General features: G+C 49.6%; 8 protein-coding genes across 8 annotated transcripts; 4 read left to right on the top strand and 4 right to left on the bottom strand.

Annotated features, from left to right (window-relative positions):
* The first annotated feature begins 146 nt into the window (after window positions 1-146).
* On the top strand, window positions 147-3,010 carry V8C40DRAFT_256209 (acyl transferase/acyl hydrolase/lysophospholipase). Its single transcript, XM_083218223.1, has one exon. It carries the CDS (start codon window positions 361-363, stop codon window positions 2,812-2,814), a length of 2,454 nt encoding a protein of 817 aa, XP_083068763.1. The 5' UTR covers window positions 147-360; the 3' UTR covers window positions 2,815-3,010.
* On the bottom strand, window positions 2,864-4,545 carry V8C40DRAFT_256208 (mitochondrial 54S ribosomal protein mL44). Its single transcript, XM_083218222.1, has one exon. The coding sequence runs from the start codon at window positions 4,286-4,288 to the stop codon at window positions 3,137-3,139; it is 1,152 nt and encodes a 383-aa protein (XP_083068762.1). The 5' UTR covers window positions 4,289-4,545; the 3' UTR covers window positions 2,864-3,136.
* Window positions 4,538-5,330, top strand: V8C40DRAFT_114879 (uncharacterized protein). Its single transcript, XM_083210847.1, has 4 exons — window positions 4,538-4,769; window positions 4,826-4,845; window positions 4,922-5,104; window positions 5,178-5,330. Exons 1-4 carry the CDS (start codon window positions 4,767-4,769, stop codon window positions 5,245-5,247), a joined length of 276 nt encoding a protein of 91 aa, XP_083068761.1. The 5' UTR covers window positions 4,538-4,766; the 3' UTR covers window positions 5,248-5,330.
* Window positions 5,331-7,039: 1,709 nt separating this feature from the next.
* V8C40DRAFT_114872 (uncharacterized protein) lies at window positions 7,040-9,221 on the top strand. Its single transcript, XM_083210846.1, has 3 exons — window positions 7,040-7,554; window positions 7,623-8,095; window positions 8,176-9,221. The coding sequence occupies exons 1-3, from the start codon at window positions 7,414-7,416 to the stop codon at window positions 9,203-9,205; spliced, it is 1,644 nt and encodes a 547-aa protein (XP_083068760.1). The 5' UTR covers window positions 7,040-7,413; the 3' UTR covers window positions 9,206-9,221.
* A 2,460-nt stretch (window positions 9,222-11,681) lies between these two features.
* Window positions 11,682-15,940, top strand: V8C40DRAFT_256197 (cytochrome P450; the record flags this gene model as incomplete). Its single annotated transcript, XM_083218221.1, has 6 exons — window positions 11,682-12,096; window positions 12,361-12,479; window positions 12,580-13,302; window positions 13,376-14,749; window positions 14,814-15,010; window positions 15,065-15,940. Coding segments are annotated over exons 1-6 (3,194 nt in total), but the record flags the coding sequence as incomplete, so codon positions are not given.
* Window positions 15,941-16,051: 111 nt separating this feature from the next.
* Window positions 16,052-19,141, bottom strand: V8C40DRAFT_283227 (uncharacterized protein). The gene is made up of 4 exons (XM_083221913.1): window positions 18,691-19,141; window positions 18,600-18,612; window positions 17,392-18,512; window positions 16,052-17,334 (listed from the first exon to the last, which is right to left on the bottom strand). The coding sequence occupies exons 1-4, from the start codon at window positions 19,015-19,017 to the stop codon at window positions 16,243-16,245; spliced, it is 2,553 nt and encodes an 850-aa protein (XP_083068758.1). The 5' UTR covers window positions 19,018-19,141; the 3' UTR covers window positions 16,052-16,242.
* A 336-nt stretch (window positions 19,142-19,477) lies between these two features.
* V8C40DRAFT_256193 (uncharacterized protein) lies at window positions 19,478-22,107 on the bottom strand. Its single transcript, XM_083218220.1, has one exon. It carries the CDS (start codon window positions 21,367-21,369, stop codon window positions 19,876-19,878), a length of 1,494 nt encoding a protein of 497 aa, XP_083068757.1. The 5' UTR covers window positions 21,370-22,107; the 3' UTR covers window positions 19,478-19,875.
* A 2,681-nt stretch (window positions 22,108-24,788) lies between these two features.
* Window positions 24,789-25,547, bottom strand: V8C40DRAFT_283224 (uncharacterized protein; the record flags this gene model as incomplete). Its single annotated transcript, XM_083221912.1, has 1 exon — window positions 24,789-25,547. The coding sequence occupies one exon, from the start codon at window positions 25,545-25,547 to the stop codon at window positions 24,789-24,791; it is 759 nt and encodes a 252-aa protein (XP_083068756.1).
* Window positions 25,548-26,953: the final 1,406 nt, after the last annotated feature.

Raw genomic sequence — 26,953 nt, 5'->3', positions numbered from 1 at the left:
CCAAGCTTGAGGCTTCCACATGCTAAAACTGCTACAGTACGTCTTAGTGGCGTGTCCGGCCTGCATTCTCAAAGGTACCAAGCTACCTTAACATTGACGTAACGTCTACGCCAACGCAAAGTAGCTGCGCTTAATGATTTTGTCTCATCACGCCAGACCTCACAATTAATTGCCCTGTCTCTAAAAAACTGCCCTTTCTCAATTTTTCCCAATTCACCATCATGACCTGCATGGAATGAAGATCAACAGCAACACAACTCAAGCGTCTTTTCTTTGTCTCGAGGCTAATGTCATTGCCATTTTGATTAACACTCTGGTTGTCGTGAGCTGGGGCTCAGAGCCAAACATCATACGTTCACCATGAGATATCCCATGAAATTGCCGCGGCCGTTGATATCTCTCGGTTCTCGTCTGAGAGTTGCGCGACAACCACCAGCATCAGTTGCTAAATTAGACCGCAGTTTCTTTACTGAGTCGAAACGTCGAAGGAGACACCAGCAGCGCACAAGCATACCCGCAACTGTCCTTGCGCTGGGACTCTTCACTTGGTGGCTGTACCCGTCAGAGGACTTTGCTGAACTTTCCGAGAGCCAAAAAGCCAAGAGGAGAAAAGAAAAGGGAGGAAGAGAAGGCGACTCTCAGGAATCTTACCAGCTTGTGACCGAAAAGACTGACGATGGCGCGTGGGCTTACTTTGCCCGGCAATTCGAATTCCTTTCGGCCACGGCTGAGCTCGAATGGGCTGCTCTGTCTGACAAGCTGGTTGATGCCATTACTCCGGAGTGGTGGAAAAACATACCCATGTATGTGAGGAAGCTTCAGCGGGAGCTATCGGTATCACCAGGATCGCTGGCGGAAGAGATATGGCATGAGGCTCATGACCCTTTGATAAACCCCGAGATCCGGTACACTGCTAATGTCCGAGTCTCCTCGGAATTATGTGATGAGGAAAAGGATTTCCTGCTGAGACGGAAACTTATCACCAGGGCGGCGTTGGCAAACTATCTCGGACTTAAAGAAAAGGACATCAACCCCGATGATGTGCCAACGATTGCCATGTGCGGATCCGGAGGGGGGATGCGGGCCCTGATAGCAGGCACTGGATCTATGTTTGCAACAGATGAGGATGGCCTTTTCGACTGTGTTACGTATACGGCTGGTGTAAGTGGTTCATGTTGGCTTCAGTTGCTCTACCTTTCTTCCTTCTCGAAAGGCAGTGTTGGCTCGCTTATACAGCATCTGAAAGCGAGAGCATCTACACACATAGCATATCCGCCGGTTGCCTTTCAGTCTCTCACTTCTTTACCGACAAGCAAGTATTTGCTGAGCGGACTGGTGGAAAAGCTAAAGGGAGACGCTCATGCCGACTTTGGTCTCGTCGATATATACGGTCTTCTACTGGGTGCCAGGTTCTTGATTCCAAGGGGAGAACTCGGCGTTGATGCTAGAGATTTCAAGTTGTCGAATCAGCGTCTATATCTGCGGCATGGACAACGTCCAATGCCTATATACACTGCTGTCCGCCATGAAATTCCCGCGGCAGAGTCTGAGGACCCGCCAAAGCAAGATACCGCAATGAGCACGGTGGAAGAGATAAAGAAAGAACCTTACTTTCAGTGGTTCGAGATTACTCCCTATGAGTTCTTTTGCGAGGAGTTTTCTGCTGGGATACCGACATGGGCCCTCGGTAGGCGCTTTTCTGACGGACGCGATGTGGCTGATCATGGATTCCACCTACCAGAAGTCCGGACGCCTCTTCTGATGGGCATCTTTGGAAGTGCATTCTGCGCAACGCTCAGCCACTACTATCGCGAGATTAGACCCCTTCTTAGAACGATTACGGGATTCCAGACGATAGATGACTTGGTGTCAGTCCGAAACGATGATTTGAGCAAAGTACACCCTATAGATCCTGCCATTATCCCCAATTTCGCCTATCAGATGTACGGGAAGCTGCCTAGCACGACACCTAGGAGCATTTTGGACGGAGAGTATATCCAGCTCATGGATGCGGGAATGTCAAACAACTTGCCCATATATCCACTGCTCAGGCCTGGACGAAATGTCGATATCCTCATTGCCTTTGATGCCTCGGCTGACATTAAGACGGACAATTGGCTTTCTGTTGCGGATGGTTATGCGCGACAGCGCGGAGTCAAGGGATGGCCGGTGGGCATTGGCTGGCCAAAACCCGACGAGACACCGGAGCAGGCAAGAAAGGAGCTTGAAGAGGCTCAGGCTACGACGGCCGCCGAGGCAGAACGGAGGGTAGAAGAAGCGCAGGCTACCCAGGAGGACCTTCGCAAGGCTGCCGCAAAACGCGAAGGTGTCACGGCGACAAAGCTTGACGAAGAATCCAAGTTCAAGCCCGGAAGTGAAAAGGCCGGTGAACTAGGGTACTGCTCTGTATGGGTAGGGACAACAGAGGAGCGATCTACAGACTCGCCGCCCATTACACAGCCTATCACGGATGACACCACATGGAAATTGATGGAGCCGGACGCAGGGCTTACTGTTGTCTACCTACCGCTTCTCTCAAACGACAAGGTTCCTGGTATCTCTCCCGGCACTACGGACTACTTGAGTACATGGAACTTTGTCTACACGCCGGAGCAGATAGATAGTGTTGTGAAACTTGCGCGTGCCAACTATGATGAAGGCAAGGATCAAATCAGGGCTACAGTGCGTGCCGTCTACGAGCGCAAAAAGCAGCTGCGCGAGCAGGACGAGGCACAGCGCCGACTTGACAGTTATACTGCGATGGCGCAAAAGGGAGAAGCAGCTCTCCTTCACCACAACGACCAGTTCAGCTAGACAGAAAAAGACTTTTTAGAAAGCCTTTGGAGGAAAAGGAGATCTGTTGTGACTTGTATATCATATTGTATTATCCTGTTTGTGCAAGAGGAGGACGGTTTTCCAACTTATTTTACAATATGCTTTGTATTATACAGTGGGTGGGAGGCGCATTTCTAACCCAAACATACTCCATACATTCGTCTTCATAACCCGACCATCGCTCCCTTGCCCTTTTCTTTTTTTTTGCTTCTTCATTCACTTCGTACATGTATATATATACACCTGAGAACCTGCCCAGCCGGACTTTGCCACCCGTAGAGCAAGCAGCGCCATTACCAGCTTAGATGATTTCACCAATGTCAATATATGGTGCTTTCCAGGGCTTGGCACCCTCCTCCATCATGTCACTGGGCACCCGCACTTTGTTTCCAGGGCTGTAAAGGTACCAGGCTTTGAGTGATGCCATGGACGCCTGTCTCCTGGCTACATCTAGGCTGGGGCCGGCGCCCTCTCCCAGCTTCTCCTTGCCGCTGTAGATTCCCACCACGTAAACGGGAGTGCGGGACAATCGACCAGTCTCGCTCTCCAGACGAGCGACGGGGGCCTCGAAGCCCTCTCGGGCACACAGCATCGCCAGTTCGCGGGTCGGGAGCTTGAACTCAAAGAGTGTTGAGGGATCGAGTTCTCGAGATAAGATGTGAGATTTGACAAAGGCCTTGACCTCCTCACGGCCGCAGTGAGTGTAAATAGCGCCAATCACGGCTTGGACAACGGATCCAAATGCCTCGCTCTGGAGGGTGTCGAACTCCGGCTTCTCAGCCTCGATACTGCTGACCTGATCGCCAAAGTCGTTGTCCAGGACCACACGACTGCTCAGTCCTCGTCTCCAGGCCGGGGCCTTGTCAGAACGGACGTAGCCCCACCGTGTGTTCACCAACTGATCCTCGCCTGCCTTCCACTGCAACAGACCCGGGTCGACCTCCTCTCCCGGGGCAGCCGCGGACTCAACACCCCATCTCCTGGCGACCTGCTGCAGAGAGGCGTCACCAGCATAGGCCCTCAAGGCTTCGTATAAGATGGCCATGGGCAGGCGGGGCCACTTGCAGACGAGGTACTCGAGGACATGGTAGTTGACGATTGTGCTCCCCAGGTACGCCAGGTTTGTGTTGTTGAAGTTGGGATTGGCGTCCGCGGACGGCGTCACCAATGCCCTGGCCAGCGTCTGTAACGGGATCTTTTTCGAGAGAGAGAGTCGAGCGTGTAAGGCGGCGAGCTTTGCCGACTGGGCGGCCCGAGAGAATGAGGGAGCGGGGAGAGGAGGAGGAGAGTCGATGGGTGTAGTAGTAGAAGTAGAAGAGTCGTGCGCAGCGGCCGAGGACGTCGATTGGGACCGGGCGGCGAGGAGGAAGGGCTGTCTAGCTGCTGCGATGCCGGCGCCGCATCGGGCCTGGAGCAATTGGCCGCTCCATCGTGAGGGTCGTATCCTCTTCATGTGTGTGGTTCGCGGGGTGAAGTAAAAAAAAAAATTAAAGATGTAAGGCGGGACGACAATAAGAAAAAATCCCCCCTCTGAACCCAATGCCCCTCAGCCTGGATGTGGAAAGAAGGAGGGGAAACTGCAGAAGAGAGAAATATAAAAAAAAATCGTAGTTGAGGCAAGGATCAGACGATTTGTCGCTGTCCCGTCGTGCCTTTGTCGGAAAAAGATTCTGCGTCGATTTTTGGTTCTCACAAGTGCCAAAAAGTCGTGTGAGCCGCTGCCCGCCTACCTTTTTTCGCAAGTTTGGGAAACTGGCGCCACAAACTGCGAGCCGGAATTACTTCGGCCCGGCTGTCCGTTTCGCTGTGGCGGGACCATTCTCTCACCAGCTTCTTGATTCCTGGGCTTGCTTGATAGCAGATCGACCAGTTATCCGCAGCAATTGCGCGCCAAAAGACCGTACACAGACGTCTTTTGATACATTTTCAAAATGGTAAGCTGCAGCATCATTGATTTCCGGCAGAGTATGGCTTGCTAACCATTCCCTAGGGTGGCGGTGGAAAAATCCCGTAAGTTGACCTCGTCGAACCCAACTCAATAGCCCTCTCGAGACGCCTTGTCCTGATCGTGGAAAATCCGACACAGTTACCCCAAGCACGTCTGGTCGCCTTCTGGTGGTTGGTACGCCCAGCCTGCCAACTGGCGTGCCAACACGCTCATCGCCGGAGCCGCCATGTTCGGCGTCATCGCCATTACGTGGAAGTTCAGCGCCGACAGGGAACGATGGGCGCACAAGCCGGAGCCGTGGGAGTGGCATCCTAGCCGATAGTACGTTTTATGTTTGATTGTATTGGGGGTGATGGAGGAATTGGTCGTTTTTGCTAACGTTTTTTGTTTGAAGCTGGTCAAAGCAGTTGATTGAATGGGACAAGGAGGACAAGCTGAAGGCAGCAAGCAGCAGCAAGGAGTAGAGTTTTGCTTATGGAGGAAAGATAATAGACGAAATTGTACAAATTCTATACGAACAAAAGGCAAACATTTCAAAACGTTGAGCTCCCCGAAAAGTACGACCTGGGTTGCACTATGCGAGTGTCAGTTGTGATTGAATGGCCGGACGAGTGAATTGAGTCATCCAGGAAATCGCTTAATCTAGGACAACAAAGCCTGGCAGGTTGTTTTACTGACAATATCTCGAGACAAGTGGCATGCTGGGCCGTCATGAGCCGGTATAAGCTGGAGCCCTACGGATGCCTTGCATTGGAGATGTATGGCGCGAATCTAGAACATGGGGACAAGCTACATGCATTTATTAGACTAGGCTCCAGAGGTTGCTGTCAAAGTGCTGTTGACATTGTTATGCAGCATCTGGATAAATATCGCCGAGCGATGGACTCCGAGAGGCTCATGAAGCACGTTGCACCCCACTGACAACGCAGATATACTGCATGAGGGGAATTATAGAGAAGGCTCGGGAATATATTCCACTTGCCCCGTCTCGTTGGTTTGGAGGTTAGGCTCGCACGGCTTTGGTGATAAGGCTGAGGTGCGTTGTTCTGATGCAAGGGGATGGCGTGCCGTCCCAAAAGCAGGCTGATATCGGGTTGACATGGGGGCTAGGCACATATAAGACAGGTATGACACACAATATTGATGATTGTGTAGGTATGTATAGCGGTAGTGAGATTGATGCCTGCAAGGATCTGGGAGCTTTGGTGCGGCTCTAACTGCGAACAGATTAAGGGTACGCAAGCTATTAACATTGATGTTGGTTGAGTAAAGAATGCAGATCATACATATTAGACTTGAATATTACATTTTGGTTAAATGGGTAATCCCGGGACAGGGACAAGAGATGCCGTCACCTTTTGTCCTTTTGTATCACAAGTGAGGAGCACAACAAGTTCAAAAGAGAAAGAAAAACTACCTAGTACTCATATGTATACAAGGCAAGGCATTTTTTCGATTTTTAAGTCCATTTATTGAATTCCATATTCTGCCTTGGCTTTAATCCTGCCCAATCCTCAAATGTGTGATAACGAGGAGGTGCTGCATGCTGCAACCAGCAACATATTCAGGCCCCCAAAGGCTGCGGCTGCCAGCCTATGAACGGCCACAGCCTGTGATTTTCGGTCGGGTCGTACTCGTACAAACCGCAGTAAATGCACCACAGATGCTCGGCCAATAATCTACCTGGCCGGTACGGTTTTGCCCAACAAAAGACCACAGTGTGGACTGTAACATCGGAGTCCAAGCCCCGCTGTTCTTGATATGAGAGACAATCAATTAGAATCAATGGATCTGTTTGCCTACTACCAAAGGTGCTAGACGCTTCCATTCACTGCTCCTTAGTAGCAATATAGCAGCTTTAGTGCCTTGGACACACTGTTAGTGCCGTGGTAGATACCTAGAAGCTCCGCGCTGACAAAAACGTCACTTGTTTCCGACCGGCATCAAATCATGGCCGCGTTACACAAATACAACTAGCATCGGCTCGCTGCTCGATATTGCTCTTCGCCTATTCATCTACCTTGCTAGCAGGGCCTCTCTTGTCCTTTCCTTTCCTTCTCTATTCCTATCTTCCTCTATTTCTTTCTTCTTATCTGCTTTTCTCTACTCTTCTCTTCTTCATCACTTCGTGGCGACGATTCTCCCCCCAGAAAGCTGCCGCCTTGTCACCGCAAGCCTGGGGCCATTTTCGCGTCATCTTGATTCCTCGACTGTGCCCACTCCAGGAGCCTGTTATCCATCGCACGCCATTTTTATTCTTCCCTGATCGATCATAAACACGCGCACGCTGCGTGTCTGTCGCCACCTCCGTTGAATTTTGATGAGCGCCAACGGGGATTTATACATCTTAACTCTTTTATCTTTGCGGGCCCACGAACTCGGATATATACCCATCTCTTGCCGCCCCGGTCGCCTCTTTGACTAATACCAGCCGAGACATTATTTCTACCTAGCGTCTCTTGTTGACCGACTACATACGAACCGGATAAACTGCAGCTTTACCTGCTCTACTACTTGGGCTATCTTCGGCCGTTGATATTGACGCTGGTCGTTTGATTTGGCTCGCTGTGCATCTCGCCTGGCCGAACTCGGCCTCTTGACTGCGTTGAACCGCAGGTTGCAGGGACAAGATGGACGGATCATCCGCACACCGGCACCTCGATGCGAACGCAGGTCGTGAGGTTGTCTATTGTCATGCCTGCGCTAGAGAATGGTACCGCGATGAGCGTGGGTTACTATGTCCTGGATGTGGTAGCGATATCACAGAAATCGTATGCTGCCTCTCTCTCGCCATTTCCCTTCCTTGCATTGCTTGACCTTTGACTGACCCAATCCATAGGTAAGCCCAGATAATGATCCTCGAGATTTGAATGACGACGACGATTCGGAGCCGGAATCTCCCCCACTGCGTCATAGATTTCCACCCCGGGACCATGACCACGAGCACGACCATAACCACGACCATGATTCAGACCCAGACGAAGCTGATATTGAAGAACATCTTGGAGGACCGAACGGCTTTCATTTCCGCCGCAGCGTTAGGGGCCGCCCAGGAATGCAACACCATGATCCCAACGTCGACCCTGTGATTGAACGATTTCTCGGAATGATTCAGGATTTCCAGCCCCCGCGACGACCCAATGCCTACGAACAACGACCGGAGGAAGGCCGATTTGGAGGGCCGCATATCCATCGCGCTACATTCACGAATGGAAGTGGCAGTGCCTCTGTTACCATCTTTTCTGGCACTGGGACGGGACTCTTTGGACCGGGACCTCCTGGCCAGGAGCGCCACGGCGACCCATTCCAAACGTGAGTTGACCTGCTTGTCGTTTTCATCGAATTGATGCTGTCTTGTTTCAGAAACTAATTGAAGCTGTTGTACATTTTAGATTCTTCTCCAATGTCCTTCGGGATGTGTCACCTCCTGTAGGAGGCCGGGAGGCAGGAGGTCCTACTCCAGGATTTGCGAGAGGACTGCAAGAGATTTTAAATCTGTTTAACCCGGCACATGCGATTGCCGGAGATGCCGTTTATTCACAAGAAGCTCTGGATCAGATCATTACAAACCTCATGGAAGCGCATCCACAATCGAATGCTGCGCCGCCAGCGTCAAACGAGGCACTTGCCAACCTGGATCGAAAGCCCGTAGATGCCTCCATGTTGGAAGGTGAATCAAAAACTGAATGCACCATTTGTATAGACGATATGAAGGTGGGTGACCCGGCTGCATTTCTGCCTTGTAAGCACTGGTTCCATGAAGAATGTGTCACTCTCTGGCTCAAAGAACACAACACTTGTCCGGTTTGCCGAGCATCCATTGAGAAGCCCGGGGACAGAAGCGACCCCAACAGGCATGCAAGTCCACCCCCAATCTCCACCCAGTCTAGCGATTCGGATGATCTATATGGGAGCGGACTGCACCGTACCGAGCCGCTTCCAATTCCCGGAGCAGGGCCCTCTCGTCCTCCAAACCAGAGCCAGAGCCGGCTTAATGAAGCCATGCGTGGCCTCTCATCACAACAAGAGCAGCATGACCGTGAGAGTATGAGACGTATCTGGGGCATTTCTGGAGGCGGTTCTGGGGATCGCGCCGAACGGGATCAAGAGCGCGAGCAGCGGGAAAGGGAGAGAGACCGCATCTGGGGCGCCCCGTCTGCCTACGATACTTGGCGTGCGCAACGGCGAAACTCGCGAAACTCGCTTTCCCCTACGAGCCCTAGATTGTCTTCGTTTGCGGATTATAGAGTGCGCCCGAGACAAACGAGTCCGCCACAGAGCAGCCGTCGTGAGAGAGAGAACTCCAGCGCCAACACCAATGCCAACCCTAGCCAACAAACTAGTTCCGGACCCTTTAGTTGGCTGAGGGATAGGTTCACGGGAGGAGGCTCCCGAGATGAGTCTAACCGTGAAGAGCGTTGATTTCGCTCGGTACCAGAGTTAGATCCGGCCCATCATTTCCGCGAGAGGTCAACAGTCATCCATTGCCCATAGGTAGGCAAGGTTAGTTTTCCGTGAAGCAGCCGGATGAATGAATGATGGATGCTATAAACCCGGTGGGACGTCTGGAAACCAGGCATGACGGAAATTGATCTGATAGGCTGCTCTGGTTGTTGAAAGAGGGAGGAGGAGGGGAGAAGTAAGAACACGAAACAAAACATGACCAATCAGGCATTATACATTTGGGTTTCAACCGCACTTAGGTTAGCGGTGCATATCGAAATAACGACATAACGATAGAAGGCTTTACTGTACATGTACACACAAGTGGAGATTTGCTGCATGCTCGCGCGATGAAGTTGCAACTGCCTGAAGCTTGTTTCTATTCTAGGCAGATTTGGCAAAGGGGAGGCCCTTTGAGACTTGAATCATTTTGTTTTCTTCTTGGTTGCGTTGGCTGTGATTGACGATGAATAACCAATAGTAGTTGCAGAAACTGGCGCTGGAGGTACGGACCAGCTCTGAAGCCATTGCCGCCCGGCTGGTATGCGGATAATACCTATTTATATTATAGCATTGCGGGTGTGAAGACTCTTGTTCGAGCTGCAACCTGGATGGGCTGCAGCTAAGTTGCTTGTAGTAAACTGATGACATGCATGTAGGTATGTAATACTATAGACTACCCTCCATGCCGTATGCGAGCTTCGTATATTCGTATGTGTGCATATTGACGACACTAGAGAAGCAGCTAAGCAGCATGCAGAGCATTCAACCAATGAACTGACCAAAATCTCACCACCACTGAAGAGGTTGCAAAAGTGGCGATGGGAGACTCGCTGAAGAATTTCAAGATGGCATGTTTGAGAGCGTTTACTTTGACTGATTTAGTTTTACAAGGGGAGTTTACGTTACAAAGGGGGGCAAACGGGATTCGGTAGTGGAGAGGCTACGGTATTCTGTTGGGCAGGGGTTAACAAAATACATCCTCTCTGCAGCCTGGGTCGGCAGTTTGGGCGGCCGCTAACTGATTGCTGGCAAGAACTCGTAGTTTAATCAATGCTATTATGGTAACTACCTCATGTAAGCAGTGCTGAAGTCCAGAAAATCCTAGTCTCGTTGTAAAAGACTGGTAAATACGCCGTATTATTCCCTGTCTCAGATACGGAGAATACGCAGGGTCGATTGATTGACATCTGAGAGCGGCCCCACCGGCGACTTGAGCCGAGGCGCCGAGGCTTACAGTTAGCAGGAAGTTGAGAATTCAGCGTGAGTGAGAGAAAAAAGGAATATGACGCACGGAGAGACGGAGACGGAGACGGAGCGTCGGAATTGGAACAGGAAATGTTGGCGATGGGATTTGGGCGAATTTCTATTGATGGCTTTATTTTCTATATTCATGTTGGGTATCCTTTGCTTTGGTGTGAGAGGTTAAGAGGTTAAGAGGAGGTGCAGCTGCAGTGGTGTTGTGGCACTTGGCGCGGATGAACTGATGCATTGATTCGCATCCTTAGTGGGCTTACAGTATAGGTCTACTATTCTTGTATGTAACAATGAACGCTGGAGTTGCTGAGACGCTGCAGAAAGTTACATAAGTTGCTTTCCTTGCTAGGAAAGTCTGGATGACAGCGTCGGCCGACATTGAACTTTTGCCCGGGCGAGTGGATTTTTGTGAGAAGCGGCATTGCAAGCGTCCAAGTCCGTGCTTGTTCGGCCGGGTTGCCGTTTCACGACTGTTATGTATGGAGCCCTTTGCTTTTTAACGAACGGATAAAGGGGGGCTTCGGAGATTCCAAAAAGTCCTGCCTATTTTTTAATCGTTCCATCTCTCCTATGACGATAGGAATGGAAAAAAGAAGACAGCTAAAATGTGTTCGGCAACGGCAGCTCTACCGTAATCGGGAACAGGAGCCCGATCCCCCACCGTTCGTCCAGGTCGCAAATCACGTCTGGCAGCTCCACCACGATGCCGCTAGAAGAACCCCACTGACGGGATTGCCGTTGGATTTACGGAGATGGAGATTGGGTAAGAGGGAGCAAGGGGTGGGTAAAGTTTGCATAGGTAGGAGCTGGGAGCTGAGGTTTTAGGTGCCGGGGAGATAGCCAAAGGGAGACAGAGAGACTGGATGAGACAAAAGAGACAGAGAGAGATCGGAACCGGCATTCGGGGGGAGACCCTGGCCGAACTAAATCAATCCGTGCTACTGTACGTCTTACACGATTTCGGGCTCTGCTAGGGGCCCCGAATGGCCACGGAGCGCATGGACAGAGAGAGAAAAGTGGCGGGGGGGACGAGCATGAGGATGAGGCTGATGGTGATGGATGATGCCATGCTGCATTTCGTCTGAAACGACGGCAAAAGCGACTTGCTCTGTGTTACGTAGCTTGAGGCCATAATCTCGCAGATAAATAACACGAATATTTCCTCACTCCTCTCTTCTCTTCCCTCCAAACAAATCAAGCCACTTTTTTCAATAAAGAGGAAAAAACAAAAAACCTCTCTCTCTCCTTGTCCCACCATTCGATCATCGCCCCTCCATCCCCTTTTGACAAGCTCCATCACAGCCCGCCGTTTTAGCTGCCTTGTCTTTTAGCTACATACCTTAGCAGCACTTTGGGCATTTAAACTTCAAGCTTGGGCCTTGTTGTTCTCCTCATTCTTCTTTCTCCTCTCTTCTGCTCAGTTTGACATTACGTCAAATTGCAATTGAAGTCTTTATTCTTTGTTTTTTTTATTCTTTCGATCTTCAGAATCGATACGACAATGGCCGATTCTGTCCCTATTCCTGAGCCTCCTGGGTTGCCCTTTTTGGGTAATTTGGGCGAGTTCACGGCGAACCCGATTGAGGATATTGTTCGCCTGTCGAATACATATGGTAAGACGAGACTGAATCTTTCGTATACGTGTATATGCCGATACACTGGATGACTATCTCCTTGCTGTATCTATCCCCATCTATCACTTTGGTGTCTACCTGTACCCTTTCCTATCAGCATGTATCTCCTATACCTGCTCCGCCTATCTGCTATCGATATCCACCTATCGATGTCTCAACCCTACCTTGCCTTATGCTACCAATAACAACGCTTTGTAACATCATCATCATCACAGAGGAATCTTTATTAACCCGCCTTAACAGGAGAAATCTACAGACTTCATATGGGCAGCCGCCCCGTTGTCTTCATTAGCACTCAGGCCCTTGTCAACGAAGTCTGCGACGAGAAGCGCTTTCAAAAGTCTTTGAGCTCCGTTCTCCGAGTATGTCCAATCAATTCTCCTGGCTAAATAAGCTGTGTTGTGTTGGGTAGCGTTTTGAATCACTCAGAGTAGCATGTGCTGACTTTCATTGTCTATCTAGGTTGTGCGTGAGGGCGTCCACGATGGCTTGTTCACCGCACACTCCGATGAGCCCAACTGGGGAAAGGCTCATCGTGTTCTGACTCCGGCCTTTGGACCTCTCCCCATTCGCGATATGTTTGATGAGATGCATGACATCAGCTCACAGCTGGCCCTGAAACTGGCTCGTCATGGCCCTCACAAGCCCATTCCTGTATCGGATGAATTCACAAAGCTGGCGCTAGACACCATCGCGCTGTGCTCTATGGATTATCGCTTCAACTCTTACTACAAGGACAAGATGCACCCCTTCGTCCAGGCCATGGGTGACTTCCTTGCAGAATGCGGTAGGCGAAACAGGAGACCCGGCTTTGCCCCCAACTTCCTGTACCGTGCCGCCAATGAGAAGTTCTACAACGACATCGCCATTCTGAGAGACACTGCCAATGCCGTTGTGGAGGCTCGAAGAAAGAATCCCAGTGACCGAAAGGACCTACTCGGCGCCATGTTGAACGGCGTGGATCCCCAGACCGGTGAGAAGCTGAGCGACGCCAACATCACGGATCAACTCATTACCTTTTTGATTGCTGGCCATGAGACGACGTCTGGTACGCTGTCATTTGCCTTTTACCATCTCTTGAAGAACCCCTCTGCCTATAGAAAGGTCCAAGAAGAAGCCGATGCGGTGCTTGGCAAAGGACCTGCTAAAGTCGAGCATGTTTCCAAGCTCGTATATATTCAAGCAGTACGTATCTTCTATTCTTATCACCCTCTTTCCCATTCTATTCCCGCCAGAATACTTACCGTAGGCGATACAGGTCCTGAGAGAGACTCTACGTCTTAGTGCCGCAATCCCGGCCTTCTCTGTTGAAGCTCTCGAAGATACCCTTATTGGAGGCAAATACCTCGTTCACAAGGGTGAACCAATCACCTGCGTTCTCGCCAAATCACACCTTGATCCTGTAGTCTATGGCGACGACGCCAATGATTTCAAACCAGAGCGCATGCTCGATGACGAGTTTGCTCGGCTCAACAGAGAATTCCCCAACTGCTGGAAGCCTTTTGGCAATGGCAAGCGAGGTTGCATTGGAAGAGGCTTCGCCTGGAACGAGGCCGTCATCGCCATGGCTATTCTTTTCCAAAACTTCAACTTTAGCCTCGACGATCCCAACTACCAGTTGGAAATTGCTTCATCCTTGACTATCAAGCCAAAGGATTTCTTCATGCGAGCCACCCTTAGGGATGGAATGACTCCCACAGAGCTTGAGCAGAGGCTGGCTGGAAAAGGCGTCGTAGAGGAGCACCATGCAGATAAGAAGGCGGCCAGTGCAGCGGGCAGCAAAGGGCCCCAGAATCCCTTGGCTGTTTACTACGGTTCCAACAGCGGCACTTGCGAGGCCTTGGCCCAAAGAGTGGCAACTGATGCAGCCAGCCATGGCTTCAAGGTCACTGACCTTGCCCCTCTTGACTCTGCCAACCAGAACCTTCCCAAGGACCGGCCAGTCATCATTGTCACGGCCTCGTACGAGGGACTGGCACCATCCAATGCGGCTCACTTTGTAAGCTGGATTGAAAACCTCAAGGGCAACGAGCTGGAAGGAGTGTCATATGCCGTCTTTGGCTGTGGCCACCACGACTGGGTCCAGACGTTCCACCGCATTCCCAAGCTCGTGGATTCGACCCTGGCAGAGCATGGCGCTACTCGCCTCATCCCGCTAGCTACTACTGATGCTGCGGATCGTGACATGTTTAGCGATTTTGAAACCTGGGAGGACGAATCCCTCTGGCCTGCTTTGAAGGAAAAGTATGGTGCCACTGCAGCCTCTACCGATGGCTCAGCTGGCGGCTTGATTGTCGATGTGTCGCTCCCTCGCAAGTCGACGCTGCGCCAAGATGTCGAGGAGGCTCTCGTCACCAGCACCAAAACTCTGACTACCAGCGGATCTACCAAGAACCACATCGAGGTTCGCCTGCCTACAGGCATGACATACCGATCCGGCGATTACCTGGCTGTCCTACCATTCAACCCGAAGGATACGGTAGCCCGAGTCTTCCGCCGTTTCCAGCTTTCTTGGGATGCCGTCTTGACCATTCATTCGGACCAGCCGACTGCCCTTCCCACGGATACCCCTGTTTCTGCAAACGACTTGTTGAGAGCATATGTTGAGCTAAGTCAGCCAGCAACCAAGAGGGTGAGTATATATGATATGCCCGGAGCGATTAAGTTAGGAACTTGTGCTAATACTTTATCAACAGAACATTTCGGTCATGGCTGAGGCTACTCAGGATGAAGAGCTCAAGGCTCAGATTGAGAAGCTAGCTGGAGATGATTACCAGCAGGAGATTAGTGCTAAGCGTGTTTCTGTCCTCGATTTGTTGGAGAGATTCCCCTCTCTCGAATTCCCCCTAGACACATACCTAGCCATGCTTCCACCCATGCGTGTCCGCCAGTAGTAAGTTCAAACGAATTCATATCATGTCGACGTATTGCCTAACGTACTTTACAGCTCCATTTCCTCTTCTCCTCTGGCGGATCCCTCCAAACTCACTCTTACCTACTCTGTTCTCGAACAGCCAGCGCTGTCCGGCCAGGGTTCTCACTTCGGAGTGGCCACGCACTTCCTGGCCTCTCTTGCCCCTGGTGAGAGACTGCACGTTGCCGTCCGCCAATCCAAAGCCTTCCACCTCCCAACCGACGCCGAAAACACTCCTCTGATCTTCGTCGGCACGGGCTCCGGCTTGGCTCCTTTCAGAGGCTTCGTACAAGAGCGCGCCGCCATGATTGCCGCGGGCCGCAAGCTTGCGCCAGCCTTGCTCTTCTATGGATGTCGCTCTCCCGACATGGACGATCTGTATGCTGAAGAATTCGAGCGATGGGAGAAGCTTGGCGCCGTCGAGATGCGCAAGGCTTACTCGCGCGCCTCGGACAAGTCGTTTGGCTGCAAGTATGTCCAGCACCGAATGTCGCACGACCGCGAAGACCTGTTCAAGCTGTGGGATCAGGGCGCCAAGGTCCTTGTCTGTGGCAGCCGCGATGTTGGAAAGGCCGTCGAGGCCGTTTGCGTCGAGCTTGTTCAGGAGAAGGCCAAGGCTGATGGAAAGGAAGTGGATGAGGAGAAGGCTCAAGCTTGGTGGGACAAGCAGCGCAATGAGAGATATGTCACGGATGTGTTTGACTAGACGAGAGTCATGACGATTTTGGTATCTGAATTTGGGATTGTCTGTGCCTTGATGAGCATGGCATTAAATGTAGCGATGTCTTTGAGGATAGTGTGTTGATACAAGTCTGATATCAAGCGGTCAGCTTTATTACATTAGCAAAGAAAGAAAAGAACGAAAGAAAAATTGTGTAGCTATCTAACACCTGAAATCTATTAAACATGAAAACTTCATATTTCAGTTATTCAAGTGTCATCTCAACTATCGTATATGTATGAACTGCCATTTTCCCACCACTCGATACGATAATGGTATCAGTATTTGCAACGACCGCGTTTCAGAAAATGAAAGGTCTCTTCATTCTTCAACTCATCTACAACTAGCTATCCTATTATCCTCATTTCATGTCTCAAGACGTTGAGCCAGGTCATCAGTGAACACCACCATCAGCATCTATCTGCATTTGCTCGATTCATCCCACGCTCTGTTAAATACTACTCCTATTCACTCGCACATCTCCATGCAATCAAAAAAACTCCTCGCCAATCGTGTCCTCATCGTCGCCTTGGCCGCTTTCGCCCTCACCCATGTCCTCATGGTTTCCAAAACTACGCAGAGCAACTCCATCCGGCAGCATTGGCATTTTGCCATGGATGTGATCCGCCGTCAACTCCATACCGGGTTTCCAGGAGGCACCGATCCTCTGGATGTGTTCATCCGTGCAATGGCTACTCAAATGCGGTTCTTTCAACACCAGTTGCGCCAGGGCAGAATAAAATTCTCCCTCCCTGATGAAGGGTTCGTCGTCAAAGAGCTCCCACTCAACTCCCTTTCGCGGATAGAGATTTACCTGTTGCCCTAGACATACCCTTAGAACTTCATAGGCGCAGATGGTCCGGAGCCGCCCCTGGATCGAGCTTGGGATTCGAGTTCCAGCCACCAAAATGTTGGCTTGCTCGGCCATTAGGCGAGACTCTTGGTATGAATCAAAGGTTCCTCTGCGGACAAGAATATCCCAAAAGAATTTTCCAGCGGAGCCCGAACGGCTGATGGCCCGAAAAAGCGTAGTTGCAGTCTCCGGCAGCTCTAGGACAATACCGTATGAACAGCAGGCATAATGATCGATTCCAAGGGTGTCCAAAGCCATAGATGTAACCAAACACTCTACATTGGATGTTGGGTCTGTGAAACATGCCAGTGCTTCATTTTTCTGTTCTCGCGTGTGCTGCCTGCGAATCTGCAATGTTTTGACCCCTACATGAACAAGTAATGCACACACAACAGCCTGTGTCAAAGCATGATTGCAGTAAATAAGAAGCCGTTTATTCTGCTGCTTCACCTGCATCGCTTTTCTAGCGACATATGCCATCTTGGGAGACCTGAAGCAGATGCTCGTCATCATCTCGTAACCTACCAGTGGCACTGTAAACGTGCTGTCTGGGCGAGTGTGATAGAAATACCACTGAAGGCCGCCACTACGATCGTGTCGCAGGGCCGCATTTCTTCCAGCCGTTCCAGATAGCCTCTCATCAAACTCCGCAATGAGCTGGATGTTTCGCACGTTGGCCTTGGATAAGATGGTAAAATCGACATGCGTGGACGCCAAGGCAAGAATCTTCTATGCTTCATTGCTAAGGCGAGTAGGTGGCGGCTTTCCAAAATGGCCTCGGCTCACATGCAATGGTGCTGGGTCTTGTGTCCCGGGCATTTGACCGTACATGTGCTCCATGATGAAGTCGTACATGACAGCAGGCGTGTTGTCCGCGTGTAGTCTCATCTCAACTGTCCGAACATGAACTCGTGGGGTTGAGTTTCCAACTTGAGTTTCCGATCGATCTTGTAAATCGATGTCTGTCAATGTTTGGAGCGCCAGCATCTGAAGTATTTTTTGCATGGCTTTAGATGCCGAATCATCATTCAGCTTATTGTCGACATCGTCCATTTGATGAATACGCCCTAATCTGCAGCTCTCAGCTGCCAAGTAGCCATTGTATTGAATCCCAGCGCTGGAAAAGAGCCATTCCATCACGGTAGCACTGTTTTCTTGCAAAGGGCGAAACAGGAACTCGCTTGGTCGTTTTTTGATATCTTCCTCGATATTGGTGCTGGGACCAAACATCTGGAGGATTTCTGAGGTTCGCTCACAAATGCGCCATGAGATGGCCTGACTTGATGGATTGCTAGCTGGATCAAATCTAAGTACCCGATTAATGTCGTGCAAATCGGCCATCTCGCCCAAGTCTACGCCAGAATATTGGGTAATACTTGGGCACATATTCGATAGCTCGAAACGCCTATCATCTATCATCCGGCGTGCGTACAGGCGTACGAACTCGACCTCAGGGTCTGCATCATAGCCGAACCATTGTGCTGCTCTCAATGGTTGGAAATTGCGTGCCTGGGGTACTACTTGTGCTCTTCGTCGATATCTAAAATGCTCAATAACACAGAGCGCCACTTGCCAGTTGTTTCGGCTGTGTCCCCAAATAGTGTTGTTGACGTCCGCAGGAGATTCTGTGAATCGGCCTGGAAAAAATGTTATGAGCCGATATGCGCAAGCAATCGTGGTGAGAATGGTATCCCATTCACTTAGTTGGAGAAGTAGGCCTGACCTAGCCGGGACAACGGTTTGATTAGTCCTGACAACAACACCAGGAGTTGTCTCCAAGTTGCGCCACAAGGCATCGAATTGTGCATGAAGAAGCTGGACCTTCTCCCAGATCATCCTCATCTGTCCAAACCTCTTGTTCTTGTTAGACTCTATCTGCCTAATAAGAGGCTCCAGAACACGAGCAACTAAGAGTATGCGGTTAACAATGGATCTTGAAAAGAACTGAGTAGCTTTTCAAGGGTATAATTGCAGTTTCTTAGGAAGCAACTTACCATCTCTGTCCAACTAAGTAAAGCGCTGATGAGTATCCTGTAAGCCAACCAGGGCAGCAATCCAAGGGCTGCTAAATATCTCATAGATAACAATGGTGGAACCATTGAGGCGCTTGCGATTCTGCTTCTCTGCATCTCGTAGCACAGAGTCTAGGCTCTCGGAAGTATCGATGGGTGGCCGAGTGAAATGGCATGGTTGCTTGAAGTAGTCTGCAAAGAAGCCATCTGGAAGAGGTTTGCCGAGCTTCCACTCATTTAAAGTCAGAGGGGGAGCGGATCCTAAAGAGTTTGAAGGCAAAAATCGACAGTTTAGCGTCCGATGCTTCAAAGACGAGGAGCCATCAAGAGGGGGAAGAGGATCAGGAAAGGTATCCTCTAATGCTTCAGGGGTATGTGGCTCTCCAGGAATTGCATTCATCGTTTCATCAGCCTTGAATCAACAGTCGAAAAGCAGCTAAATCAAGATGTAAACACAGAAGACGATAAGATGGCAAGAAAGAGACAAGAAGGAGACAAGAAGGAGAGGATAAACCATATGTTATAATAAGAAATAGCATTGGAAGGGTGTGACCGAAGCCAAAGCTCAGGAAGGCTTTACAAGTGTTGATTTGTCACGTGGAACTACGTGACTACTCTCCTTGGTCAAGCCCGCTTTCTGTTTGCTGCTGTTTGCAGCTACCTATCCAGTAGGTACATAACTTTTTCATCCTACCTAGGTACATAGATGAACATAGCAAACCACAGAGAGTTTTGGGCCTTTTCAGCTTATCAGCTTGTCAATAAGTTAAGCAAACGAGGTTACCTGTATCGGCCGTTGGGGTGCCATACAGGATGCCTCACAATCACTGCTATTCATACACTTAATTTCGTTTGCTTCTGCTATATACATTCCTGGTGTTCGTGTAGATCTGCTGCTGCTACCCTCGCAGTCATTACTATTCATACACCCCATTTCGTTTGCTTCTCTTATAACCGTTTGCTTCTCTGATACTCGTTTGTTTCTTTCATATCCATTCCTGGTATTCATGTAGATTCCCCGCTAGTACCTTCACCGATTTCAAGTATTGAACAGTAATCAGTTTCAGTGGTATGGTATTAAGATGCTGGATGGCTGAATTGCCAGGAACAAAGCAAATAATGACTGACTATAGACATTTCCTTATAAACATACCAAATCCCAAACTCCATGCTGACAAACTCCTAAACAGACCTTTACGCAAAAACAAAAGAAAAGTAAAAAAAAGAGAAGGACTAATTATGCTTGTGTAATATACCCTTAGGCAACGCCAATGGTTCTTCGGCTTAGTTCATTATATCCCGGCAACGCGGCATCATTATGCAGCCCAAATACGGGGGCGTGTATCACGCGGGGCTGCAGGTAAGCATCCGCTTCTTCCTCTTCAGCTTGTGCCAAGGCACTTTCGAAACTGGGCAGTTCGTGACCCTGTGGCTCGTGAATCGTCTCAACGCCAATCTGTAGAGGAACTGCAAGTGAGATGGCGGTGTTTGTCGGTCCCACGCACAAGCTCAATTGTAGCGTATATGAACGAGAAATTAAGCAAGAGTGGAAGCTCGGTAGGAAGAGTTTCTTGTTCGAGTTGGACACAGTAAAAGGGATCGCAATATCCGTCGTGTGTATGACAGTAGATAGTTTGGGCTTTTTGGAGCTCTTTCCTTTGCTACTTTGCCGCCTTCTTCTCTCAGAAGAATCTGTTTCGGAGGCATCGCCCTCCATCACAGTGCTTGAGTAGCCTGAATCTCGCCGAGAGCGCGATGACGCATCTTGCTGCATCCATGACACTGATTCCACTGGGAGAGTGAAGAGTGAGTGTGTCGTCGTATAATTCAAGCAAGGGGTGCTTTCGCAGTTTGTCCGACTGCCCAAGTTTGGCAAATGATCCACGGGTACGGCGCTGAAAAAGGTGGTGGAAACGAGCTTGCCAGTAACCGAGTTGATCTTGGGAGGAGCCGTCTCAGCCGAAGACGGGGCGTATTCCATGTTGATACGGACAGTTGTCATGGAAGATTTGTGCCCATCTGCGGAGAGGATCACGGCGTTGGGCTGGATTGCGCTGGCAGTAAATTGACCCGTCTTGCTCGAGAACAGGCTTTTCCGAATAGTCTTGGTTTTGGACAGCTTATACCACTCATCTCTAAAAGTAATATCAAGTGGTGCATCTTCGGGGAGCGAAGGAAGAACCTTGAGGATATGATGGGCTTCCATGACTTTTGAGGCAGCTCCATTTCCCAGCTGAATAGCCTTTGCATTTATGGCATATTCAATTTGAGTCATGTCTGGAGCTTGATCGTCGGCCTCCCAAGCTCCCAAGCTGGGGGGAAGTCGCAAGTGTCGTTCCCGGACATCTTGTGACAAGCAGGCGTGATTGCAGGCCCCGATGGTGAGCTGGTGAGGAACAACAAAGTGGAAGGGAATCTTGTACTCGCTTCCGGCTCGGAATATCCGGTCACCAGGCAAGTCCGACTCTTGAATTGGCATGCGAATCTTCAAAAATGGTCTGAAGGAGTGTGAAGGATACTGTTGAACAAAATCGAGTCGTGTGGCAGAAATGCCAACAAAGACAATGTCCAAATTGTCGAATGCAGTGTCTTTCGAGGCGCGGACGGCAACATGGCCGGCAATGGTAGAGCCGGATGTATAGACTTTGGCGTTGAAATGCTGGTCGATCTTGACCTCCATGGCGGGATTCTGAATAGAGCTGTTCTTAGACCCTTTGAAGGGGCGGGTGGTTCCCTGAGATGAGGCAGACATGTTTCAGGTAGTAGAGCTTGCGTTGAAAGGAAAGATATTAAGGCTGGCAGGTTATCAATGGCTCAGAATTGCCAATGAACGCTCGAGTAGTGTGAGCAGGGTGAATGGCGGTGATAAATATATGGTTTATGAATGGTAGCTCTTCGACTCAAAAAGCAGTTGTCGTGTAGTACAGAGGTTGGCAACAGTATTATCTTGGGGCCCCCAAGTAGTATTATAAATGCAAACAGGCAGGTAAATAAATAAACAGGCGGATGACAACAAGAAGAGGAACGGCAGCAACGGATGGAAAAGATTCAAATACTGTAGCAAGATGCAGGACAACAGATGGCATCAGAGTAAGACGGGGGAGGGCCACGCCCTTAAAGCTGAGTCAACTGGCTCTTGTCGACATGACCAGGTCATCATGAGCTTGCTTGACGAGGGATGGAGGGGTTGCTAGAGCTCGCCATTCACGGTACCGGTACTTGCGGGAGGCCCTAGAAAACGCTGGTCCCTGAGAAGTTGCTTGGGGCGTGTGAGCGAAGCTGGCGTGATGGGGGAGTGTGGCAATCAAGGCGACTAACACTGTAGGAGCCCGCTCTTCAGTGCCGCCAGTCCGCGTGGAGTTCGTTGATTGATGGTTCCATTTTTTGGCGCAGGTACAGCACATACAGTGGCGATGATCACGGAGCAAAAGATGGCCAGAGAGCATTTGATCCTTTTGCGGTCGAATGAATGGTTCTGAGGAGGATGGAGGATTGAAGTGGTGAAAGAGGGGGAAAATACAAGGTTGGAGGTTGAGACTGGTGAGGTTTAGGACTTTCCTCAGTGCAGTATCGCTGAGAGGTATCAGCTACATCTTGGGCACCAGCGTTGAGGTGCGCTTTGGCAAACCCAATAATACCAAACCCCGTAGCTGTACAAACTACCGCCTAAGAGGCCAAATTAGGGCATTACCTGCCATGCGCCTGCTGCCTTCAGTTCTTGCCCTCATGGCCACTTGCCGTTTTTGCGGGGTTCACAACGTCCACGAAGTGTTACCACTGGAGGTGATTTTCTACTCTATACTCGTACTGCACTCCATCCAGCCTCAACCTCCTCCAGCCTCGTTGATCTGCGCTGCCTCTCGCCACCAGATCCAGTGTTTTTGACTTCATGTGTTCATGTTGTGAGCCAATTTCCTCATGGCCTACTGTATACAATACTGTATCAACAACAGCTTCATCTTGTACAGAGAAACCCCATCAGCTCGGTCTTCCCCGGCGCCCTCTCGGGTCTACCCCATGGCCTCGACTCTCATTCCAGATGGATACAGATTACGAGAGTTGCAAATCTCCAGTCTGTACGGAGTAATGCAAGAAAAAAAAAGAAATTCCCCATCGTGAGAGCCCCTGTCACGGCGCATGCGCACGAGTTGAAAAAAACAGCCCGAAAAGAACCAAGCTCGTGCTAGGACCCTTGATTCGTGTGGATGGCCGCCAGCTTAGACGGTGTTCTGGCTCGGTCTGGACTCGATCGCAACCCTTTTTCCGGGTCCAACGTGTGGGCGCTCGCGGACCGGTGGTGGATTCGGCGCTGAATCGGAGGTTGGCCGGGAATGAACATGCATCTCCGTCCCTTGTTTGTCGCTACGGGTATTTGCAAGATGTCAAAGCGCCTAAATTTCACAGAGTTGAGTGGCAGCATCTGAAATGTGTGAGTTTTGGTGTGTCTGGAGAGCAGACAGGGGGCCTGAGTGATTGGTTAAAGTCGCCCAGTGCTTTGCAGTCGATATATTGCAGAAGCCGGCTACGAACACTAAGATCGCCGTCCACTGGCTTGCTTCGCATCCCACACGTGTCCAGCATCGTTATATGTCTACCAATGAATTCAACTACACTGACAGTCGTGCCTACATCTCTATTGGAAAAGGGATGGCTTTTCTATCAATCACCTCAAGCGAAATCACCAACTGCCACATCGATTTTCCGATATCGCTTTTTCTGAGGCCACTCCCCATTCCTTTCAGTCATCTCGCAACCACTCACGGGACACGAAAATCCCAACGCCTAGGGGAAAACTTTGTCTAAGATGGAGCTGCCCTCAGCATCTCCACTACCTTAAACAAGCCCAGCTCACATCACACAAAAACGAGCAAACAGGCAACAGTACAGGTACTTTGCTGCTTTCTAGCGCCGCTCAGCGTCGTCTTCTCTCTCCCCACCCCTCGCTGCTTCGGGTATCTGGATACTTTGCTCAAGCGCAACGATTGCTGTCGAAGCCAAGTCTTTTAGGTCCCAAGGAAACAGCTTCAAAGTCTAAAGTCAGACACGCCCCTGCTCCCCAATTTTTTGCCCCAGATTGCTGCACGATTTGACACACGATCTCCGTAAACGGCTTGGTGCATCAATCTATTTTTTGCCCCAGCTTCGAGAGATCCTCTTTTTCTATATTTTTTCTCCTTCGTGACTCGGCTTCCTTCTTCACGGTCTTCTTTTGGAAGCTCTTCAAAGAATGCTCTGGCTGACGCCACAATAGGGCTATTCACCTTAGCGAGGGGAGGGAAACTGATGAATCAAAAGGAGAAAAGGAGAGGAATGGCCAGAAGGGGCAGCTGGTCAACGCCACAAATTTGATGTTTGCATGTGACCGTTATATCCCTACTTGTTACCCAGACTCAAGGGGCTTGTCATTGGATTCATATCTTGGCAACGCTTAGATCTATCTCATTGAGGACGTACGGGCAGCAGCTATCTTTCGATTGACGCTCCGTTGCTTAGCCGCAACTCCCTCGAATCCGGATGTTCTTGTGGATCGCGCATGAGTATACATTACCTGCAGCATATCCACAGATAACTCTACCTTAATCCAAGTGATCGCCAGCCCACATGCTTCATACCGCAACGCCCCTTAAGGCGCCATCCACCGGTTTCCAACGCTGCCAAGGTGTATCAGACCGTGTGAAGCACTTTATGATTCATTGATTTTCACATGATTGCAGAATTGGTGCTCGATTTTTAAGCAATTACGCGTTTAAACGTGCACATCCATGTTTCGTCTCTCCAAATGCCCCTAGAAGTAGTTACCACAGTGTATATACTAGCTTGGCTGTTTATCTTGGACATTAATAAGCCAAATATTAATGATGAGGGGTAACAAACACATCGTCATAAGTGACTGAAACTATTCGGTTGAGTTGAGTTGAGTTAACATGGATAACTTGATGCGTCAAGATGATGACAAATGTCTGTCTTTGACAAGTCAAAACTAACAAGTAAGTTAGCCATAACAAGGAATTCTTCCAGTAAAGCTATGTCTATAAGCAATATTCATGTATATTTACTTACAAATGATATGATTGCTAATCCAATTAAACAAACTACAATAAAACCTGGAACACAAACACCATTGGTAATCCTACTCCATGTCTCTGAAACTCCTCCATCGTGCTGTGTAAATTACCTCCCCGCTACCCTTCTCATAGCCTTGTTGTTCAAGGTCCAAGCTAACCCAGTATTGAAAGCACCTGGTCCTTCAATCTTATTGTCTAGTTCCCCCATTGCCATCTTGCAAAGGCAATCGCCAGTAATGTCTGTAGGTGCCAAGGCCGATGGCATGAGTGATCTGAGCGCTGGATAAAGCGTACTCCCCATAGCTCTATACATGGCGCCTGGATCCGGGATATACTGCTTTATCGCATCATGCTGCGACGCATCCACACCGCCCAGTCGGACTGAGTAAGCTCGTAAGGTACGAAGCTCATTGCTCATCGTTGCAAGCCCAACCTCTGTCTCTCCCTTTGTTCTGGCGAAAATAGCTGTGAAATGACCTGGCTCCTGCGTAGCTCCCTCACCAGATACGTAGACGAAACGAAAGGGCTGGTCTTGACTAGTCGACAACGTGGAGAATGCGCGTGCGGCGGCGAGGGTGTAGTCTTTTGTGATTTTGATGTATTCGTCTTTGCTGACCTTGGACTGGCTGATTCCGAGAGCCCAGACGCAGCCATGGGCATCTTTGAGCTTTTCAAGCACAGAAGCGTCGTACTGTTCGAAGTCTTTGTGGATGATGACGTTGATTCTTGGATCTTTAGCGTCGTCGGCCATGGGAACAGGTTTGCGGCTCAGAATGGAGATTTTGGTGATTCGTTCATATTTGATCATGGCGTCCAAGACGCCGGAGCCGACAAGGCCTGTCGCTCCCGTGAGAATGATGTGCATGTTGGCCGAATAGAGAGATGCTGATTTATTCCAAAATCTGACTGCCACTTAGATGTCGGAGGCGTAGAATTTGTATGAACGACAAGGCGAGGTGTAAGGGTGGAGAATGTACGACTTCGAAGTAGTAAGACTCAGATTATATATCCCAAGACTGATGTAATAGACAGGATAGAACCAGCCTTATTTATTTTAATTCTGTTATTCTCCGCTCCCACTGACTTGTCCGCAGAGCTCCTGGCCTGAGAATGACTTGGTCTGACTACATGATGTGTCCACTCCAGCTCCTCGGCCAGCTAAGGAACCAATAATATCCTACAATCTTCCCGCGGTAAATTGCATTATCTGGTCTGGCGGAGTTGCGGACCAATGATATAAATGCCATTCAATAAATTGCTTCGTCATGTCGAGTGTCTGAAAAGGGGGATATCACTCCTATCCCAGTTAAAACCGGCGATGGTAAGCATGAGGCTCGATGTAATGCCTGTTTGGGAAAAGCGGGCTATATTCTAGGTGTATCTTTACTACATGTACTGCCGAATGAGGATAATTTTAGTATTACTGAAAAGAGCTGGATGCCTAACATCAAGCTCGAATTATGATAAATTTTGTTCAGTGTAAGTCAATTTGGTGTAATTTGCCGGCAATCGATAGTTAAGGACTTACTGGGTAGGTATGTCAAGACTGTGCAATGCACCGCTCTGGGGAAGTGGGCACGAGACAGTTGCAAGAGTTGTTGGAACAACCCACCCTAGAATGAATGTGGTAATTGAAAGAGGTTGAGGAACAGGCAACTGGGAAATCCTAACCAGCTCTACAAGTACAAGGTGCGATCAAGATCAATAAAAGTCGCGGCTGTTACCATTTCTTGGAGTAACATGTCGAAGAGATGAATGTAATCAGAGCATGATCATTGAGAAAAAGAGGCTCTTACATGCACGCAGACCGTCTCATATATGATCACAAATCGTATTATATGTATCTACATTTAAGTTTAAACCTCTATGCAGGCAGTCAATTTAATATGATGCAATAACAGGCAAAGTTTATAACACAGCACTGAGAATGATGAATAGACCATCTCGGATTCATGAAATCAGACTCGTGCGAGAAGTGAAGGATTCATTTACTTCTAAAGAGATTCGACAAGGGGAAACCTTACTAGAGAATTTGCCATGATACAAGTTTATGCTTGTATGAATGCATATCAGCTCAATTTAGGACCCCTTATCTCTTTATATTCCTGTGCTTCTATGGTACCTCAAGATGCGATAAGGCATGTGAAAGTAGAAGCACGTGGGGCTCAGTCTCAATTGCTTTGGCCAGATCTCAGCGGGGCATCGCGATCGGCAAAGCCACGGCTAATCATTCGTCGATCGGAATGCAGGTGCTACCTTAGAGTCCCAAAG

Source organism: Trichoderma camerunense (assembly GCF_050948025.1).
Source record: "Trichoderma camerunense strain CBS 138272 chromosome Unknown V8C40scaffold_21, whole genome shotgun sequence".
NCBI lineage: Eukaryota > Fungi > Ascomycota > Sordariomycetes > Hypocreales > Hypocreaceae > Trichoderma > Trichoderma camerunense.
The sequence above is the reverse complement of the archived record's forward strand: the minus strand, read 5'-3'. Positions and strand labels throughout refer to the sequence as shown.